Source organism: Saccopteryx bilineata, chromosome 8 (genome assembly GCF_036850765.1).
Source record: "Saccopteryx bilineata isolate mSacBil1 chromosome 8, mSacBil1_pri_phased_curated, whole genome shotgun sequence".
Lineage (NCBI taxonomy): Eukaryota > Metazoa > Chordata > Mammalia > Chiroptera > Emballonuridae > Saccopteryx > Saccopteryx bilineata.
In genome coordinates, this window is record NC_089497.1 from 4,391,891 (window position 1) to 4,412,914 (window position 21,024).

A 21,024-nucleotide genomic window follows, 5' to 3' on the forward strand; every position below is an offset into this window, starting at 1 on the left:
TCTAACTAGCATGACTAATGCCCCTGGGCTCCAGCTATGCAAGTGCCTCACGTGACTCAAAATGCTGTCTGCACCAACCAGGAACACAATGGGAGTGCCATGGTTGCTTCTTACCGTTGGAACATGGCATCGGGTGAATTACTTGATGAATGAATAATGGTCTAGACTTCGCTTTTCCTGTAGCTCCCCAGACATCGCCACGTTCTCGACATCAGGGGCTAGTGGTTTGGTGGAATTCTGCTGAAGAGAAGAGGGAGTCTCCCCTGAGCCCCTTACATACTGAGCACACTTTTTCCTTGGTGTGAGTTCAATTATGGGTTGGCCTTCTCTTCTCACTCAATTCAAATTTCCCTGGAAGACTGTGCAAAAATTCCTTAACATTTCTGACAGGTAGAAATCTTAGTTTCCAGCCCTGATGTGAGTTTTTATTAAAGATTATCAAATGCCTTTCCTTTTTTTTTTTTTTTAATAGGGAAGGGAGAAAGTGATGAAGGAGAGAGATGAGAAGCATCAACTAATAATTGCATCACTTTAATTGCTCATTGATTGCTTCTCATATGTGCCTTGACTGGAGGGCTCAAGCCGAGCCAGTGACCCCTTGCTCAAGCCAGCAGCCTTTGTGCTCAAGCCAGTGACCTTGGGGTCATGTCTACGATCCCACCCCATGCTCAAGCTGGCAATCCTGCACTCAAGCCTGATGAACCTGTGCTCAAGCCAGTGACCTCGGGGTTTCGATCCTGAGACCTCAGCATCCCAGTTCACTGCTCTGTCCACTGCACTGCCCCCTGAAAGGCTGCTTTTGCTCTTCTTAAAAGAAAAGGGGGAAAGGAAAATGTGTAAGGTTCAGAATTCCATATGAATTGTTCAGTTTAAAAACAAAAACATGCAAAGAAAGATATCAACAATTCTTTTATTTATTACTTGATTGTTGGTATAAATAACCTAGTAGCCCATTATTGAAGTTCATACTCTGATGGAATACATATATTGTTTAATTAATGCCTGAATAATCCCATAACCACCATGGTGTATTAATGACAGAATTAGGCACTACACATTCCATGTGTAAAGAAGTACTTCAAAGGGTTTAACACTATTAGAGTGAGTGAGTCTTTACGTGTGTCTTTTTTTGAGACAGAATCATATTTTTAGTGAAATCCATTAAGAAAAATTAATAATACATTGTCTTGTGAACATGAAAATCTTAGCTACTACATGAGCTTATATAAAAGTTAAATACCAGTACTATTAGTTGATAAGAACATATTTTAGTTTTCCTTGATAATATGAATATAGTGTTATATAAACATAATTATAAAGGAAACACGTTATTTTCATTGAAAACATTTTTGAATACACAATATATACATAATAACACGAATTGTTACATAGGAAATTGCAACTAAATTGATTACAATAATGATAATCTTATATTAAAATCATTTTAATTAATTTTATTATATAATTAAAAAGAAAGCCATTTATAAAAGAAAGTGTCATGTTGAAGTGTAAAAATGCCATGTCTTTTTTCCGTAATCCACAATGAAATATAAAACGTATAAAAGCATTTATAAGTAACTGATACAGAAAATAAACTCTAATTTGAAATGTGAAATCTTATAGCTGGAGCCTCAGGCCTCACAGTGTGGCTCACACAGCAGTCACTTCCATAGAGAAAGAGAAGACCCGCTGGAGGTCACTGGCACAGGGGCCCCATCGGCGGACAGACCCCCTTTTCTGGGGAGACCTTGTTCTCTCAGGACCACACCCCTGCGCTCTGCTCTTGGCCTCCTCCTTTTTCAAAAAACATGAAGTCCTAAACAAGCACAAAACACCGAAATGAGTTTTCAGTAACAAAACCGAGATCAGTTCTCAGGTGCGTGAGGGTCTGACGACACAGAGTGACACAGCCTCTAACCACGAGGACAGACTGTAATGAGCAGATCTGGTCAAAGTCCACAGCATCAGCCTTCCATTCTAATAGCGACTAGATCCTGCTACTGTATCACTTATCAATCCCGGGTAAAATTAATCAGTCCTTTGGTAATGTCACTTTTTCTCAAGTCCCTCGGAATGTTCCTCTTTGAACCTTTATTCCCAAACTATTTATATCCCTTCTCTAGTGACTGAAATACCATGTATACGTTTTAGATTTTTTTTTTTCAGGGGATGAAAGCTATCTTGAGTTAGCCGAAGTTGCGTAAAATTGTTGAACCCAGTATTACGTCTCTTCTGAACGTGTCCTCAGAGTCTCCGCTTGCCGCTCCCCAGCGGTGTCTAACTAGACCCTCTCTTCCGTGACTTCATGTCCAGCCCAGTGGATTTCAATTTCACATCTATCATTTCTGTTTATCCGTTCAACAGACACAATTTAATCCTTACTTCCAATCACTTGTTAGTGCACTGTGATTATATCTCTCTTCAATCCATTTTCACACAGTCCCCAAGATCAACTTCTCTAGATTTTGGATTGATAATTATTTTCTTTAGACCTAGTTTAAAAATAATCATTTGGCTCTGGCTTCTTGGTGCAGTGCTAGAGCACTGGCCCAGCGTGTGGAAGTCCTGGGTTCGATTTCAACTCAGGGCACACAGGAGAAGCGCCCATCTGCTTCTCCACTCCACCCCCTCTTGCTTCTCTCTCTCTTTCTCTCTCTCTCTCTCTCTCTATCTTCCCCTCCTCTCCTGCAGCCATGGCTCGATTGGAGAAAGTTGGTCCTGACCACTGAGGATGGCTCCATGGCCTCAGCCTCAGGCTCTAAGAATAGCTTGGTTGCTGCACAACAGAACTACGCCCCAGATGGGCAGAGCATTGTCCCCCGGTGGGCATGCTGGGTGGATCCCTGTCAGACACATGTGGGAGTCTATCACTCTGCCTCCCCACCTCTGACTTAATAAGAAAGATATTAAAAAAAAAAGTTAATGAAATCATTTTCAATATTTTCCCAATGTCTCTACACAGTTGCCCAGTCCTTAAAGCTCCGTTAGTAGAAGCCCCAATCCCACAGCCATTTACTAATAACCCCACCCCCACCCGCAATCTCACATCCCATCTGTCCCATCTCCCTGGGGGCACCACTTTGGTTAAACACCTCACTAAGGCCAAGGTCACATTTTACTTTTCATGTGACTCCAGACCAGCAGGAGAAAACGGAATTTCAGAGCTGGGATTCAGCACCCCCACCCCCTTTGAATAAAACCTATATGTTTCAGCAGGTCGTTTAAGGGTATGCATGTTACTGAAACATGTCAGAACCATGCTAAGGAAATACCCAGGATCGGCCGGAACAGACTCACAATGAGGAAGCAGGCGCCCATCATCACAGCCTTCATTTTCACGTCCAAGTCCAGAGGGAACTGGATCCCAAAGTTGTCAGCGTCTGTAAATGCTTCTCGCACAAAACCGGTCCATTGCTTGGAGATCTTGCCAACCACGTTCTCTTCATCTAGAGATTTAATCTAAATTGAAAAGAAAAATGATCTTGAAGAATTGTAGAACATTATTAAAATAGAATTACCTTTGGATTTAAAATATGATAAGACAAAATGTTACTAAAACTTATGTACAATAATAAGTAACTATCACTCCTTAGAGGCACACATTTCTGTATCTATTTTTAGGAACAAAAAAGTGTGTCTTTGCTACAAAGAACTTATATGAAAGTAGTTTTACTAATATATTTAACATTTTATATTATGCTTTAAACAGATATTAACAAATTGTTTGAAAGGATCTAAAACAAAATTTAAACAGGAAAAGATGCAAATGTGAGAAGTGTCTTTGATGAAATTTCCAGAAGCCATTGGAACCAGAAGCAAGCTAAAGCCCCCTGTGACAGACGTGCTTTAAGACAGGCTGGAGAAGTTTACACAGGCGGAGGGTTTCCCAGTGAGGGGAGGGCGGTCCCCTCACTGTCCCTGGGCACACAGGAAGCGCTCAGGGTCTCGGAAGCTGACTGGCTGTTCTGAGTGAGGGGCCATCCAGGGAGTAGCAGGTGGGAGGTCACGGGTCCAGGGTCCCGGTGTCAGGACAACCGCAGGGGCGGGGGACAGCAGAGGAGGAGGTGGCTAAACCATCTCTGAAGTGAATACTTCTAAGGAAAGCCCGGGGCCCTGCTGAACAGCGGCAAGATCGTAGCTGGACACAGGGACCTCGCCACGTGGACGTGCGGGCGCTGAAGGTAGCCACACTCCCCACGGTGTGGTCACGGCGGGTGGTGTCCACCCAGGAAGAGGGGAGCCCTCTCAGGTGTGCACGAGGTAGCACATGTGCCCGCAGTACTTCTGAAGTTCCCGCTCAGGTTGGGCTCTGGGATTGGCCGTGGGCTCGTCTGACCGGGGGTGTCGGTGTGCAGGACACGGAGCCGGGACCTGACCCACGGGTGGAGATGGGGCTGAGCTCCCGCTCTCCAGTGGACAGGCACTCGGAGACCAGGGTCCAGGCAGTGGTTCTGCCGCAGCTCTGGAATGAGTGAGCGAGTGTGGGGCGGGGCCGAGGCCAGCGTCCGGCCTGACCCAGAGCCATCCCGCGGCGCCTGCGCACATCCACGGGGACAGGGCGACCTGCAGGTCCGTGAACATGATGGACATGAGAACACAGGCCTGTCTGAAGCCCACTGGGCTTTAGGGGCTGCTGTTACACAACACCATTGTGGGAAACAGACGAATGCAAATTCTCTTTTGACACTTCAGTGTTTGTCTGCTAACTGCTGTCATCTAAGCATCTGTAGCTGGCAATGAAATGTTACCTTTTATTTTGAAGTGCAGTTACTATTTCTAATTGATTAATTTTAGAGAGAGAGGAAGGAAGAGCAAGAGAGTAGACAGGAAAGCGAGAAAGAGAGAAACACCGATTTTTAAATGTTTGTGCCTAAATAATGTGACCTGTAGGGCGAGGCCATCTGTGGGAAAACTGCTGTAATGATATTGCTCAGGGTAGTAAGGGCACAGATACACTGTGGTGTTTAATAACCCAGTTCAACAGAAAGCCCCAGGAGAGACCACAGAGGGTGATAACTGGGTCATACATCTGACGCCACCCTCCTGAAAACTCGCTTCGCTTAGTGGTCTGTTTGCAGCACTCACAGGGTCAGAGCTCCGGTAGAGGAGAGAGCCCAGCAGCCTGCGTCTCAGACTAGGGGGGACCCCAGGCTTTGGCAGTCAGACGGACGGGACAAGGTCAGCGTTGTGTTCGAAATGGATGACACAGAGAGTGCCTCCCAACAGAACCGGCCGCGTGGACACGTTGATGCTTTGCTTCTGCGGGTGTGACTGCCCGGCTCTGCCTCACCTTTTCCATTCACGTGGTCAACAGTGACTCTCAGAGAGAGTGGGAAGCACCTTTCTGACGGGAGTTAAATACATGAGCACACTGTCCCCCTCTTGAGACAATAGGGTGCCCAAACTTATTTCATATACTTTAACCTCCTACTAAATTATGTTTTCCTCATATCTGGAAAGCAGATCCTATAAAACCACCACATCCCTTACCTCAAAATCAATATCTGCACAGCAGCTGCACACAAGACACGGACCGGTAATTTTTAGCACATCTTCTCTCTTCTCGTTTTGAACTGTAAACTTTGGCAGGCACGGGTGCCAGGTCTGAGTAACATAACCCACTGGCACACCCGGAGGAGCACAGATTTCTATCTACAAAAGCAAAAGAGCATGGATACATGATAATAATAATGTCTAATAACAACTCTCATTTCTGGAATAGTTTCTAAGTACCAGCCACTGTTCTGAGCACCACCTGATTTATAACATATGTAACCAGGTTAATGTTATTCTTCCTCTTTATGGAGAAAGTAACTGGAGAACAGAGACGTGAACCATTGTGCATAGGACGCCCCAGCTACAATGTGGCAGGGAGGAGAGAATGCAGGAATGGACTCCGCCCCTGAGCCCTGCTCTGCTGACCTCCTGCATTTTTAAATGTCCATACTTGTGAAACGTGTCTCAATCATTAAGGAACTCTTTTCTCAAACTCCTTTAAAGGCAGTGGTTTAGCTGTGTGAACAGAGCCCAGACCACGGGTGCAATGATCCGATGTGAGGGCCACGGTTCTATAGTATACCGGGACGACAGTGGGCCTGGCACCCGGGCTGTGCTATGAGCTGGGGGACCTGGGGAGAGCCCCAGTCTGCTCACGTGGGGATGACGTCGTTCTAGACTGTCCCTTTAGATAAATGGTTTGCTAATGGCTCTTTCCTTCAGAGCATATTTCAACCCACTCTCTGTGTTTCCTCAGATACTCCTGTGGAGAGACGACATTACACCTAACCTAAATGACACACACGCACAATCCAAAATAATTCAGCGGGGATAACTTCAGTTACCTTTTAAAAATAACTGCGCTATTACACTTCAAATACCCATGCACTTGTGCCTCTGTCTGTGCCGTGGTCTCACGGCTGCCTGTCTGGAGGGACTGACCGGGCCAGGCTGCTCCCAGGCCGGTGGGGATACAGATCAAGGCCAGCGTCCCTCCCAGCGCTTTGTGCCTGGTGGTTCCCAATCCACATTCTGTATCAGTGGCTGAGAAGTAAGCCAGTCTTCATAGAACTGAGGGTACCCCACACCTGGCACATCTCAATGACAGAGGCTCAATTATACTGATTTTTAAAATGGGGAACTTAAAAACACAGGAGCTGAAATTTCCTGGAACAGGACTCTCCTAGGTGTGTGTCACCACAGGGGGCCAAAACTGTGAGAGGCACACGTCCGTTCTCTTCCTCACTCTGCTCGCCACATACTCCTGGACTTCTACTCAGGACAGTGTCCGTGGATCTCTCCCTCTCTGGCTCTGGCCAGGATTGCTGGTCATTCCACATAAGGGACTTCACTGGGTGCCTGAGCTCAGCTGTCCCCAACGTCGGACTCTGAGCAGATGCTCAGTCCTCTGAGACAAACATCTCAGGGACATGGGACTAACTGGTCACAGCTTTTCCTGCCTTCCTTTCTGCCCAAATGGTGCTCACGCATATCTCAGGGCCTGGTTTTTAGAAAGTCTCGTTTGACTATACAGGAAACAAGGGAAAGGTCAACTTCTCGTTGAAATCCTTTAAAATGAGCGGGAGGAGTTGCTCACTGACCTGCTGAAGGCAGCAGGGACAGCAGCAGCTGGAACAGCCCAGCGGTCTGTACAGAGAGATGACCTCTCGGCCCATCAGGTCCAGGATCTTCATGGTGAAAGGCCTGTTAGACCCACAGCAGTTCCGGGCACAGCAGTCGGTGTCCTCCACGGCAAAGTAAATCCTCTGGCCCAGGCTGTTCTTAATCTCGTATTTGTTATTGGTTTCAAAACCCACTAGGACTGAAAACAGAGAAGCACACTGCTGTGACCATCCCGTCAACAAGAGTCCTGAATCCATCCTAAGATACTCTAATAGCTACTTGTATCATTTCCAGAGGACGCTGCCTGCTACAGGGAGAATGGGAGGGAAAGGAGTGTGGACAGGACCCAGACGGAGGAGAAAGGCAAAGGAGGAGAAGGAGGAGAAGGCACGGAGGAATAGACAATGAAGACTCCCGACATGCGACGTGGAGAAGGAGACTATCTTCCTAATTGCACGGACTCCTGACAGAAAGGAAGACCCCGCTGAGGGCCGGGCCTGCCGCAGATGGCCATGGTCCTCCTAGGTGCGTGCAGAACGCGTGCCCGTGCTCGGGACAGTTCTCAGACAGCCGTCAGGGACGGAGGAGAGGGTGCCTGCTGTGTTGGCGCTCCGGGAGAGAGTGGGTTACATCAGCTGGCTTGAGATTTGTTTTACACCAGGCTGAAGGCTTATCATCTTGCACCGGGTGAGGGAGGGTAATGAAGGCATCTACTCTCCGTGCAGGCGTGCAGAAAGGGAGAGTGGAAGTGGAAGGTGGGTGAGAACCTCACAGGGGGCCCGGGGCACCCCTGGTGAGCGCAGCAGTCTTGTTCAGATGTGGGAGGAGGTAAGAGCAAGGGGGAGGGTGACTGGCATCCCAGGCGGCTACTCACAGAATGTCTAGACCACGGGCACCCTGAGTGATGTCTCCATTGAGAGAGGCTGATCTCCTCACCAGGGGAAAGGAGATACGGCAAATACTGACAGCACCTGGTAGAGTCTGCCCAGAGCAAACTACATACTGGACATTGCTCCTTGCTTAGAGCCAGGCGGGGGCTATTCATGGTGCCGTGTGTCCAGCGCTCTTATTAACTTAGGACATGGGATGTCACAAGCCACCCAAAAAACAAGTGACTAAAAGAAATCTATGGATACAAAGGATTCTCTACGGTATGTGTGGATAGACTTTCATCCATATGGAGACTTTCATCCATATGGAGACGTCTTGCACAAATTCTAGCACCATGAGGTCCTTTAATGTCTTTTCTCTGAGTCACACAGGCTTTGTTATCTAAGCGCTTTGTTGACTAGCTTAATCTCAAATGCTTCAACCTGTTTATCTAGAAAATGTAATCAGCAGGCTCACACAGTCTCTAAATTCCCTTCTAGTTATTTAAACAATGAAAACAAGCAAAATAAATACATTCTGTGACTGTGTTTATTGTCAATTAAGTTCTGGGGAAATGTGTCTTTCCTAGTCTGAGTCTAAAAAGAAACTGAGTTATATTCATTATTTTATTCATAATGTTAAAATGAAGACTTTCAATTTGAGACAAAAAAATGTTAAAGGCATTCCTTTTAAAAACTAAAGAATAACTAATATTTGTAACATACTTTATATTTTATGATTAATACATAATATTTTAAATATATATAAAAGTTAGAAATATAAAAACTAAATGGGGTAATGTATATTGCATAGGGTCTTTTGGGAAGGGTTCATATTCTCAAAATGAAATTTCATAAAGTAAAACATTTTTTAAAAATTCAGAAAACAAATGATCCCAATAAGATCTCAGTTCCAGGAGTTGAAACTTAGTTTAAACAAACTAACAATAATGAGAACATTGTACATTTCTAACAATGTCTATGGTAAGTACTCTAAATGCAATAGATAACAATGATATAGTTTAACCAGATCTGCTATTGTGTAGTGTAATTCACATTATAATTTCCACTACTGGAAAGAAACTTTGCAGAGAGGTGGAGAAGTATTTAATAGATACATTCTAAAATCCAGCAGAGTTCTCATTAAACTCTATACTTAGAAAAAAAGACACACTAGTTCATGAATGCCTCTAGGTTCTCTCTCCTCTGGCGGGAGTTCTGAAAATTCTAGTGACTCCCTAAGATCACTTTGACCCAAGGAGCACTGGACTCAAGGGACATCCGTTAGGGTCAGGCCCAATCTATGAGAAAGAGTGCTATTTTAGAAAGCCAGACCTCCAAGCCTGCTGGTCAGCCTCCTCCAACAACCCAAGTGCTAATCCTCAGCCCACAGCAAAAAGGTTTGACAGCGGTCATCCCCAGAACTGCCAAGAGAAACTGCGGGCAGGAATGGAATTTTCCAAAATATACCCATCCCAATTTAAAAAGGAAAAATATTATTCACTTTGGAAATAGACTGAGGTACCTGGACTATTAATTCTTTTTCCATTGGGGGGGACACTGGGTAATAGAACATACAGGTTTCAGGAGTACATTCTGTAATGTGTCATCTGCTTATGGTGTCCTGTGTTCACCACCCCAGGTCCGGTCTCCTCCCCTCATGGTCATCTCCCCTTCACCCCCTTCCACCTCCTCCCACCCCCTTCCCTCTGCTCATCCCACACTGTTGTCTGTGCCTATGAGGCTTATTTCTTTGCTAATTCCATCAACCTTTTCCCAGCCAGACCCCAGTCTCCAGGTGATCACATATTGGGGAGAAAAGAGCTGAAGTGATAGGCGTCAGGGCAAATGACCTATCTGCCACTGAAGTGCTTTCCAGAGAGACGGGGAAGCGACAGGAAGTGCTGGCTGGTTTCCCTCTAAATTGGGGTCTGCATCCTGAGGGCAGAGGCCCAGAGAAACAGTATGTTACCTCCACTCCTAACTGCAAAGGAGATTTTAAGGGTCATCATCATTTCATTGTCTGGATGAGAGACTGTGAACAACCAGCCTTAGTCATTTCCATCAATGAAAGTGTTATATTTGTGGTGATTGATATGCCTTTATCTGCACAAACATCTTCTCTTTCAAGAAATACAATCAATACAATTAACACATACCTTCCAGAAGCTCAACTTGCTGATGAATCAGTACCTGATCTATCTATTATAGTAAAAAAAAAAAAAAAAGTTAAGGTGTAAATTATATATCATGTTTTATCAAATTCACAGTAGTGCTTTTATATTCTAGAGAATACATATAATCAATTAATATTTACCATTATTATCAATATTTAATAATAGTTTATATGACTTCAAGGTATAATTAAAATTAAAATGTTTTTAATTAAAATAGCTATTAGCAGTAAATGGTTTTATCTTTTTATTTTAATTCCTAACTAATTATTTGGTGATGGAATTAAGGAGTCCAGGATACAAAACCAATGTCCCAGAAGTAAAAAGGTCATTCTCATTCATGTGACATTCTGATGCTGAGCAAATGATATTACCTCTCTAGATCTCAGCCTCCTCTTCTGGAAAACAGTAATGATTATATCACCTATATATGATGGCTTTCTGAAAGGGTCGAGTGAGTGAATACTTGTGTGATACTTAGGAACCAAGCCTGGACACGGTGCTTCATAAATGCTTGCTCTCAGGTCTTATCACAGATAGTCAAATCACAGGACACACAACTTCCTAAGCCATCTGCAGTTTGCTTTCAAAGTTAACTTGACCCCAATGATTTCAAATCACTTGATAGCAAAAAACAAAACAAAACACGTTTTACCATTTCAGACTCCTGTGAACTAGTCGTTTGTTAACGTGATTATGTAAACCGAAGGCAGTTTTCTTTTATAAGGCTGTTTTATGTATTTGAAATTACCTGAGTTAAATATTCCAGTCCTGGTGGACAGCCTGGTGGAGGTGCCGGTGCTGGCATCCATGGCACCCCTGCAGGTCCACCTGGCTGATTATACACCGGCTGGTGTTGGACAGCAAAGCCTACTGGACCAGTGCTTCCATAGCCAGGTGGTGGGATGGGGTAGCCGGCCTGGGGGCCAGGATAACCTGCCTGAGGTCCGGGATAGGCCCCCTGGGGGCCAGGGTAGCCAGTATGACCTGGAGGTCCTGAAGTAGAGACAAGTGGAATAATCAGTAACTGCACTGAGAAATGGCAACATCAACTCTTTGGGATTACCCCAGCATCTATCACAAAAAGGAACGTCAGTTCAGGATGCCTGTTTCTATGAAGATGAAAGATCATGTTTTTTTTTTTATCTTTTAGCAAATTTCCAGTAAAATATTTGCAGTCTCACAGACACTTCTATTTTGAGAGTTTTAGGTGGAGTAGAGTTGGCCCAGGTCTTACTCTTACATTCAAAACTCAGATGAAAATATGCTTAGCACCCAAGAAAGTGAAAGAAAATCAACAATGACCCAGAGTCACTTGCATAAACGTTCTGGAATGCCTTCACGGAAAACAGAGGTGACATTGAGTAGAAGGCCCCAAATAAAGGCTTTGAGCTAGGATTTCTAGGACCAAAGCACTCTGGGAAAAACAGTAATAATACTAGTTTTGGAATTATAACACACTTGTCAGACCCTACGCGTTAGATCCGGGGCTGGTTTTGCTCCCTCGAGGCATATTTGGCAAGCTCTGATGTGCTTTCAGCTATTACAGCTAGATGGGGGGCGGGGGTGATACTGAGATCTGGTGGATAGAGGCTGGAATGCTGCTAACTATCCTAAAATGCCCTCAAACAGCACCCTGAAGAAAAGGAATTATCTACCCTAAAACACTGCAGTGCCACTGTTGAGAAATGCTGGTGGAGAGGGGAAGGCGTATCATGTCTTCCAGGACTGTGGGGGTGACTTTCTGGTTAACAATTCCCCGGAGTTTTAATCCATTGGGATAGTACGTTCCTGAGACTCTCCCCATGGGGAAAAAAAATTGCACTACAATATTTAGGTCACACATTTATAAGTCACAATTCAGCAGCCTGAGCTATCTGGAAATACAATTTGAGAAACAAGGTAGGTAAAAATTTATATTGGGCAACATTGTCTCCAGTACTTAATAAGCACTGTGTCCGCTGTGTATACTCTGTACTCCACATGAATGGCTGAATGCCACAAGTGTACACCCTGTACTCTACGTGACTTTGACAAGCACACACTCCACGTTCCACATGAATTTCACAGGGGTGCACTCTGTGTTCTATGTGGCGTTCACAAGCTTTTAAAATTCATCCCCTTTACAATGAACAAATATTTACAGAGGATCTATAATCGGACTGTTCTAGAGTCAGACACTACAGCTATTAGAGAGGCCACAGCTGTCAGGGGCTTGCAGGCAACTTTTGAGAGACAGAAATTAAGGTTTTAATTAAAGGTTTCAGGTTGAACTGATGGAGAAAATGCCTGCAGAGAAGAAAAGGCATCTGTAAATAGGTAAAAGTTAAGTTGAGAATAAGAGAAAAGCTTAGTGTGTGACCTGGTGAGCAATGCTCTCAGAGGAAGGAGCACTAAGTGCAGAAATCCCCGATGCAGGGCTGAGCTGGCAAGTCTGAGAGAGAGAGGAACATCGTAGGGAGAGAGAGAATAGAGAGCTGTCAGTAAAGAAACAGACTCATCTAGGGAGCCCCTAGTAAGTTTGGATTTTACTCCATGTGACTGAAGGCAGGAGAGGATTTCAGCAGAAGAGGGAGTTAGTTCCCAGATCTGATTCCTATCTGAACAAGCTGTAGGAGTGCCCAGCACTGGGACTTAAAATGAGAATCACAGAGTAAATCCCTGCCCTCCTGCCTCATGGGAGAGGGAACTAGATACTCACCCTGACTGTAAGGAGATGCTCCACCACTGTGATGAGTGGACTGGTTAGAATTGGAGAGAAGCCATTTGAAGGGAGGGACCCTGTTGCGAGTGTATTTGCAAAGGCAGGTGTGTGGCTGAGGAGGGAGGAAGGGAAGGATCAGGACAGCTTCCCTGAGGACCAGGGGATAAAGAAGAGGAGCAGGCCAGTGGCACAGAAAGAGCATCTCAGAGTACCCTGCACAGTCACAAACAGGGGCCTGTCACAGCAGAGAAGAAGGCTGTCCCCTCACAGTAGAGAGCCAGGATTAAGAGGCCCTGGAGGGCAAGGGCGGGGGATGCCCCAGGACCTGGGTGGGCAAATCAGACATTGTGGCTCCAGCCGTAAAGTGATGGGAAGCCAGCAGAGGCTGACCCTGTCTGTAGTGTGAAGAGATGTATGTTTTTGAAGAGCCAATGGGAAGTGGAGATGGTAAAGTTAATGGCATCGATCCAATCATCTCAGGGCATGAGAGGAGGATGATTCATTATTTCCAAAATCATTGGATGAGCACACAGAATTACATGAAATGTGGTTATTTTCATTTATATAATGCCCAGTTGATTTAACATATTATTAATACAGTCAGCCGATATTTGTCATTTATTACTTGTAAAGCACTGTGCTAGGTGTTTTACAATAACTTTCCTTTACCTTTAAATAGAACTAAATTGGAAAATGGTATCCCCATTTTATGGATGAGAACTGAGGCTTGGATGTAAACTTTAAAATAAAAAATATTAAGATAAGAAAACTTTATTTTATTTAAGAAAACTTTAAAATAAAAAAACACCAACAACTATTAAGTACAGAAGCCAGAACCTGAAGCCTGATCAAACCTCTTTATACCTGTTTTCTTCTTGCATAACAGAAATGATTAACAGTATTTCCTTCATAAGGCTCTCTGAGAATTAAATGAGTTAATCCTCATTATGCAGAGGAAGCTCTCAATATTGTTGGCATCACTGTTCTATTAAGACTGTGCCATATGTGGCCTTGAACTAAAGGAATAAAACTGAGCTATTATTATTATTATTATTATTATTTTTTTTTTTTACAAACTCTCAAGTCTGATGAAAACCATCCAAAATTTGGTATCTCTTACATTTAATTAGCTGGATTAGGTGGATTAAGTCATTCTCCAAGTGCCTTGGATGACTATTCTCGACTTGCTAATAATTCTCCAAAATCAACCATCGAAGAATTGAGAATAATGCTTCTTACCCTGGTTGCACATTAGACTAATGGGGGGGGGATTTATAAAAAAAATAATACCAAACCCTGGGTCCCACTTCCTGAGCTTCTGCTTTAGTTATTTTGGGCTAGAGCTCTGGCACTAGTAGGTTTTTTTTTTTTTTTTTTTTAATTTTTTATTGACTTTTAGAGAGAGAGAAAGGGAGAAAGAAACATTGAGTTGCTGCTCCACCCACCCATGCCGCCACTGGTTGACTCTTGCATGGGCCCTCACTGGGTCGAACCCATATCCTTGGCACATTGGGTCAATGCTCCAACCAACTGAGCCGCCCGGCCCGGGCCTGCCACGAGTGTTTTTCAGAGCTCTTATGGAAGGAACACTCAAATGCAGACCCCATGGAGCGTATCACCTCAGAGCCTTGCCTTTGAAATCCCACAAACATTGTTCATAGTAGAACACAAAATGCACACATACACCCTTCCTTTCAAACCTGATGCCTTGGGGTCCTCAGTCCCCCGGATGGTCCCTCAAGGTGTGGGTGGCCTGCCTACTGGAACGCGAGGCAGGATGTCGCGTGCGCGCTGGAGGAGAAGCTTCAGCCCAGGTCGCTGCGCCCCTACTGCGTGCAGCTTCCTTTGAATCAGTCGCCTCTCTCCCGTGTCTCTCACCGAACGCTATCAGCCTCGGCGACACCTGAGCCCGAAACCCTCAGGCTGAAACCTTCTACATGGGATACCTGATCCTCATTTTCCAAAGAGGAGGAGAAGCAATACCATCTCTCTCTCTCTCTCTCTTTTTTTTTTTTTTGTATTTTTCTGAAGCTGGAAACGGGGAGAGACAGTCAGACAGACTCCCGCATGCGCCCGACCGGGATCCACCCGGCACGCCCACCAGGGGGCGATGCTCTGTCCCTCCGGGGCATCGCTCTGCCACGAGAGCCACTCTAGCGCCTGGGGCAGAGGCCAAGGAGCCATCCCCAACGTCCGGGCCATCTTTGATCCAATGGAGCCTCGGCTGCGAGAGGGGAAGAGAGAGACAGAGAGGAAGGAGAGGGGGAGGGGTGGAGAAGCAGATGGGCGCTTCTCCTGTGTGCCCTGGCTGGGAATCGAACCCGGGACTTCTGCACGCCAGGCCGACGCTCTACCACTGAGCCAACCGGCCAGGGCCGCAATACCATCTCTTATGTCATATGTGCGTGTCAGGCTTTAAGTTCTGTGCAGCTTTCAATCCCTCTTGCTAAATGTAAACTCACGACTATTTTTTTTTTTAACTTACACCTTTAGTATCCGGTATGAGTCAAAATGACCTGAATGATATTTACGATAACACATCATCAACCAAAAGCGGTCAGGAACAGGGTTGCCAATTTCATTCCTGCACCTTTCACAAAGCTCACTACTATCATAAATAGACAGAAGACACACACACGTCCACCCATTGGGGGGGGGGATACCAGTGGTTGGTTTATTCTGGTTCTGGTCCTTTAAAACAGTGGTTCTCAAACTTTTTGAAATCGGGGAGCATTTAAAATCCTACTATTAATTGTAGCCGCACTATATACAAATTTCTGAGAAATATGATAATTAAGTCAAATATTAAAGAAAAAAAATAAAGTCCAAGTGTGCTTTTATGAAATAAATACAACAAAATTAAATTTATTCTGACATTAAAAAACATTTTTATGTTACATTTTTTGAGTTATGCTTTTTAGAATTCATAAAAAAAGAGGAATTAAAAAATAAAAAAATGACCAAAAGTTGTGTTTTATATATATATAGATACATTCTTAGTAAGATCTAGTAAATTCGGCAGGTCCCGGTGCAACCAGGTTAAGTTTTTTCATTCTTGTGTTTATGAGAAACATGAGCCTGGTGTGTCCTAGTGATTTCTTCAATGTTTGGGTGTATATTTGAAAGGCAAACTCTCATTTCCTCATCAATACATTGAAGAATTCCTCTCTTTTACATATAATTGTGTTGAGTGCAGAAAACCCCCATCATACATATCATCTTAACTTTACACCAAACAAAGGATAGAAGAAACTTGCCTCCAGTCTTTCCGGGGAACATGGAGGGTAGTGTAAACAACTCAGCACCACAGTTTAACAGCCTTTTGCAACCTAATCAGACAAGTAAGGTGGGGGTTGGGCAGACTGTCAGCTTACAGCCAATTCCCCACACCTCTGTTCCCCAAATATCTAAACTCCAAAAACCCTGTTGGTGTTTTGGTCCCCAACAGGCACATATTTTTCTGGAATACCATAAGGCACACCTGGAAATCTTCTAGGGTGCACCAGTGTGCCCTGGCACACACTTTGAGAACCGCTGCTTTAAACAGATGCCTTACCTTGGAACGCCCCCGGTGGATACTGAGGATGATACGGAGCTGGGAAATTGGCCCCTGGGTGAGTCTGCATATCTGTAATTGAAGGTGAGGTAAACATCAGTTGGTTTCAGTGCAATCATATGAGAAAGAACACCGCAATGCCTGTCGACAGGAAGCTTCCCTTGTCAGATCTTGTGCTCTATTGACATGGAGCGGGCTCTTCCCTTAACAAAAGCTATAGCTGTGACCAGAATTATGTCTGCCCCTGAATCCTGCTGGAAACAAACTCCCTTTTCGATAAAATGAGATAGCTGAGCTACTAGGGTTGAACTTCTAGCTTTCGACTCTGCCTGAGGAGTGTTCTCGTCAGAATTTTGATTTTGGTAGAAGTAGAAAAAAGATAGGTTTTAAAGCCATACGTAGCCCTGGCTGGTTGGCTCAGTGGTAGAGCGTCGGCCTGGCATGCAGGAGTCCCGGGTTCAATTCCCAGCCAGGGCACACAGGAGAAGCGCCCATCTGCTTCTCCACCCCTCCCCCTCTCCTTCTTCTCTGTCTCTCTCTTCCCCTCCCACAGCCAAGGCTCCATTGGAGCAAAGTTGGCCCGGGTGCTGAGGATGACTCCATGGCCTCTGCCTCAGGCACTAGAATGGTTCTGGATGCAACAGAGCAACGCCCCAGATGGGCAGAGCATCGCCCCCTGGTGGGCATGCCGGGTGGATCCTGGTCGGGGGCATGCAGGAGTCTGTCTGAGTGCCTCCCCGTTTCCAACTTCAGAAAAATACAAACAAACAAAAAAGCCACACATAGAGTGCAAAGAGATAAATAAAATGAGGAGGCAGTGAGGATGGGAATGGAAGGGTTATGGATGATTTAAAAGATACCTAAAATCATTGCTATAAGAATTATAAAAAATATTGAAAGTAATGCATACATATCTGTACTTAAATATGCGGTTCTTTTTCCCTGAGAGGGGGTAGAGATAGATGGACAGACAGACAAACAGAGACAGGAAGGAAGAGAGATGAGAAGCATTGACTGGCGTCACTTTGGTTGTTCATTGATTGCTTTCTCATAAGTGCATTGACCAGTGACCCCTTGCTCAAGCAGGGACCTTGGGCCTCAAGCCGGTGACCTTGGGATCATGCTGATGATCTCGTGCTCAGCGGGCAATACTGTGCTCAAGCTGGATGATCCCGCATTCAAGCCGACAGCTTTGGGGCTTTGGAACCTGGGTCCTCCACGTCCCAGGTCAATGCTCTATCCAGTGCGCCACTGCCTGGTCAGCCAAGTGCCCTTTTCATGTCTCCTCTGGAGCTACTCTGAGAAGGTTGACCAAAGTAACTTCTACTCTTGGACTGATTCAGACCTAGAAAAATCATAGCTGACTTAACGACAATAAACTAACACCTGAAATGTTATCTGCCAATCAGTGTGCCTTAAATAACATTCATATACGTACAAATGGTTCGGCATCCTGGTTGCTCATACTTGTGTTTCTCCAAGAATTCATTTCACAGCCAGCCCAGCCACGGCCAGACAGGACAGCATCTTGTGTCGCTCCCTAGGTTAGGCTCCGGGGCTGAACTTACGGTCTAGTGGGACACCCCGCGTCTATTCCGTCCTCCTCTCTTCCCCACGACTCACTGTGAAGTCATAAGATTCTTTCTGACTCATGGGGACATGGCATCAATACAGAAGAAAATGTAGGTCAAACTCTCCATCTGACCCATTTCCTCCATGCTTCTCTTTCATGAGCCCTTTAAGATCGCTCAACAGAGAGGGGGGTGTCAGCAGGAGGCTGGACCTCTCTCTTTCCTTCAATGGGCGTCATACTACGTTCAGCAGGTTGGAGTCTGGTGGGCAGATAATATATATTATGCTCACTTTGTTAAAGATGGCGCTGTCCACGTGGAAGCCCATTGCCCAGGTGATAATGTTAGTTGCCCTTCTTGCTTGGGATGGGCACGATTATGTTAATATGTGTTGGGGGAGGGCTCTCGCTCCAAAAGGTTTTACAAGGAAGAGAGATTACGTTGTTCCGGGGGAAGAGTGATTATGTTCTAGGAGGAGCCCATGTTGTAGGAGAGGAGAAAAAGGCCATGTGGAGGAGAGGAGAAGCAGCCAAGATGGCAGAGTGTTGAAGGAGAAGCCAGTTAGTGCAGAGAGAAGGAGATGGGGAACAGAGGTGCATAAGGCTGGTGAGGTAGAAACCTTTGATTCTAGGAAATTTGGATTAAGTCAGTGGCTTTGAGAGCCCTGAATGGAAAGGGAAGTGTTTTCCCACTGTGTGTATTTCTTGCCAGCTGGGTGCAAGCTAGGATGAAAGCTAATGGCCCACCAGTTCTTAGCTCCGTTGTTTCATTACCATCTGTTCGAATTAAATGTGAACCTGCATGGGCCAGGCGGCTGTGATGGTGGCCGTGGCTACTGGCCTTACAGAATCTATGGAGACCATAAATTCAGGCAACAGAGAATCACTTGCCTCTCTCGGGGCTTCTCCCTGGACAGCCACTGCAAGAACCCCGAATGGTGTTGAGTTTTACAAGTTCTTTATAAATTTTGGTTATTAACCCCTTATCAGACATATTGTCGAATATGTTCTCCCATTGTGTAGTTTGTCTTTTTATTCTGTTCTTATTGTCTTTAGCTGTGCAAAAGCTTTTTAATTTGATATAGTCCCATTTGTTTATCCTGTCTTTTATTTCACTTGCCCGTGGAGATAAATCAGCAAATATATTGCTGCGAGAGATGTCAGAGAGCTTACTGCCTATGTTTTCTTCTAAGATGCTAATGGTTTCACGGCTTATATTTAAGTCTTTTATCTATTTTGAGTTTATTTTTATGAATGGTGTAAGTTGGCGATCTAGTTTTATTTTTTTGCAGGTTAGATGTCCAATTTTCCGAACACCGTTTATTAAAGAGGCTGTCTTTACTCCATTGTATGCTCTTACCTCCTTTGTCAAATATCAGGTGTCCATAAAGCTGTGGGTTTATTACTGGGTTCTCTGTTCTGTTCCACTGATCTATATGCCTGTTCTTATGCCAGTACCAGGCTGTTTGTAAAACTCAACACCAGGAAGACAAACAATCCAATCAAAAAATGGGCAAAAGAAATGAATAGACACTTCTCCAAAGAGGACATACAGATGGCCAACAGGCATATGAAAAAATGCTCAACATCACTAATTATTAGAGAAATGCAAATTAAAACCACAATGAGATATCACCTCACACCAGTCAGAATGGCGCTCATCAACAAAACAACACAGAATAAGTGCTGGCGAGGATGTGGAGAAAAGGGAACCCCCCTGCACTGCTGGTGGGAATGCAGACTGGTGCAGCCACTGTGGAAACAGTATGGAGATTCCTCAAAAAACTAAAAATCGAACTGCCTTTTGACCCAGCTATCCCACTTTTAGGAATACACCCTAAGAACACCATAGCACTGTTTCAAAAGGAGAAATGCACCCCCATGTTTATGGCAGCATTGTTCACAATAGCAAAGATCTGGAAATAGCCCAAGTGTCCATCAGAGGACGAGTGGATTAAAAAGCTTTGGTACATATATACTATGGAATACTACTCAGCCATAAGAAATGATGACATCAGATCATTTACAACAACATGGATGGACCTTGATAACATTATACTGAGTGAAATAAGTAAATTAGAATAAACTGAGAACTATAGGATTCCATACATAAGTGGGACATAAAAATGAGACTCGGTGACCTGGACAAGAGGGTGGTGGTTACCCAGAGTGGGGGGAAGGTTGGGGGGTGGGGGGAGAGTAGAGGCACAAAGAAAACCAGATAGAAGATGACAGAAGACAATTGGACTTTGGTTGAGGGGTATGCAACATAATCAAATGTCAAAATAATCTGGAGATGTTTTCTCTGAACATATGTACCCTGATTTATCAATGTCACTCCATTAAAATTAAAAAAAAAGAACCCCGAAAGGTCACAGATTTCTGAAATGCTGTCCTGCAGCTGCTCCCTCTCAGCCATTCCCTCTGTTTCTCAGCATCACAGGAGTGAGTGCCCCAGTCCTGGTGCTCCAGCTCCTGTGGCTCAGCTCACAGCCCCCACCCCCAACCTGAGCTGGAGGCAACCCTTCTGACTCCACAGGTGTCAAAACAACACACTACAAGTCTGGCTGGAAGACCTACCCTGAAGTGACATGTCACACAGCGCCTCTAAAGATACACCTATGACCATGACCTGACAGATTCAAGAAGTTAGGAGCTCATCATCTCCGGGATTTCGGTACCAGAGCAAAGATCCTGGTTTCAGAAATTTCAGCGGAAACTCATACAAAGAGAAAATATGTATGTCAATGGGCGAGTGGCCCAGTAGAGCCAAGAGCACAGAAATCACAAGTGGATAGTTTATTGCAGGGAATCACCCCTCTAACCTTGGACCTCTCTGACTTGGATGGGGAAACTTTAGTTAAAAAGCCCCGGAGTGAATGTCTATCAGATGCAAACACCAAGAAGCTGTGTGAGTGAGTGACCTTTGTGCAGACACAAAGGAATGCATGTAAACTGGTTTTAGAAAATTAGCCTAGGGGTTCTAGATTGTCCCTTCCTTTGTGCTTGTGAATTAGCAAAGAAAAAAGAAT

The 21,024-nt window shown here is 44.8% G+C and overlaps 1 protein-coding gene across 1 annotated transcript in view; it reads right to left on the reverse strand.

Moving 5' to 3' along the window:
- Positions 1 to 891: 891 nt before the first annotated feature.
- Positions 892 to 21,024, reverse strand: part of LOC136311966 (phospholipid scramblase 1-like) — a 29,052-nt gene continuing 8,919 nt past the window's right edge. The window contains exons 4-10 of the mRNA XM_066241340.1: positions 16,423 to 16,494; positions 10,914 to 11,158; positions 10,148 to 10,190; positions 7,098 to 7,318; positions 5,491 to 5,652; positions 3,298 to 3,459; positions 892 to 1,816 (exon numbers count right to left, since the gene is read on the reverse strand). Of these exons, the coding sequence (XP_066097437.1) occupies positions 1,757 to 1,816; positions 3,298 to 3,459; positions 5,491 to 5,652; positions 7,098 to 7,318; positions 10,148 to 10,190; positions 10,914 to 11,158; positions 16,423 to 16,494 (965 nt within the window). The 3' untranslated portion in view covers positions 892 to 1,756. The remainder of the gene's footprint in view (positions 1,817 to 3,297; positions 3,460 to 5,490; positions 5,653 to 7,097; positions 7,319 to 10,147; positions 10,191 to 10,913; positions 11,159 to 16,422; positions 16,495 to 21,024) is intronic.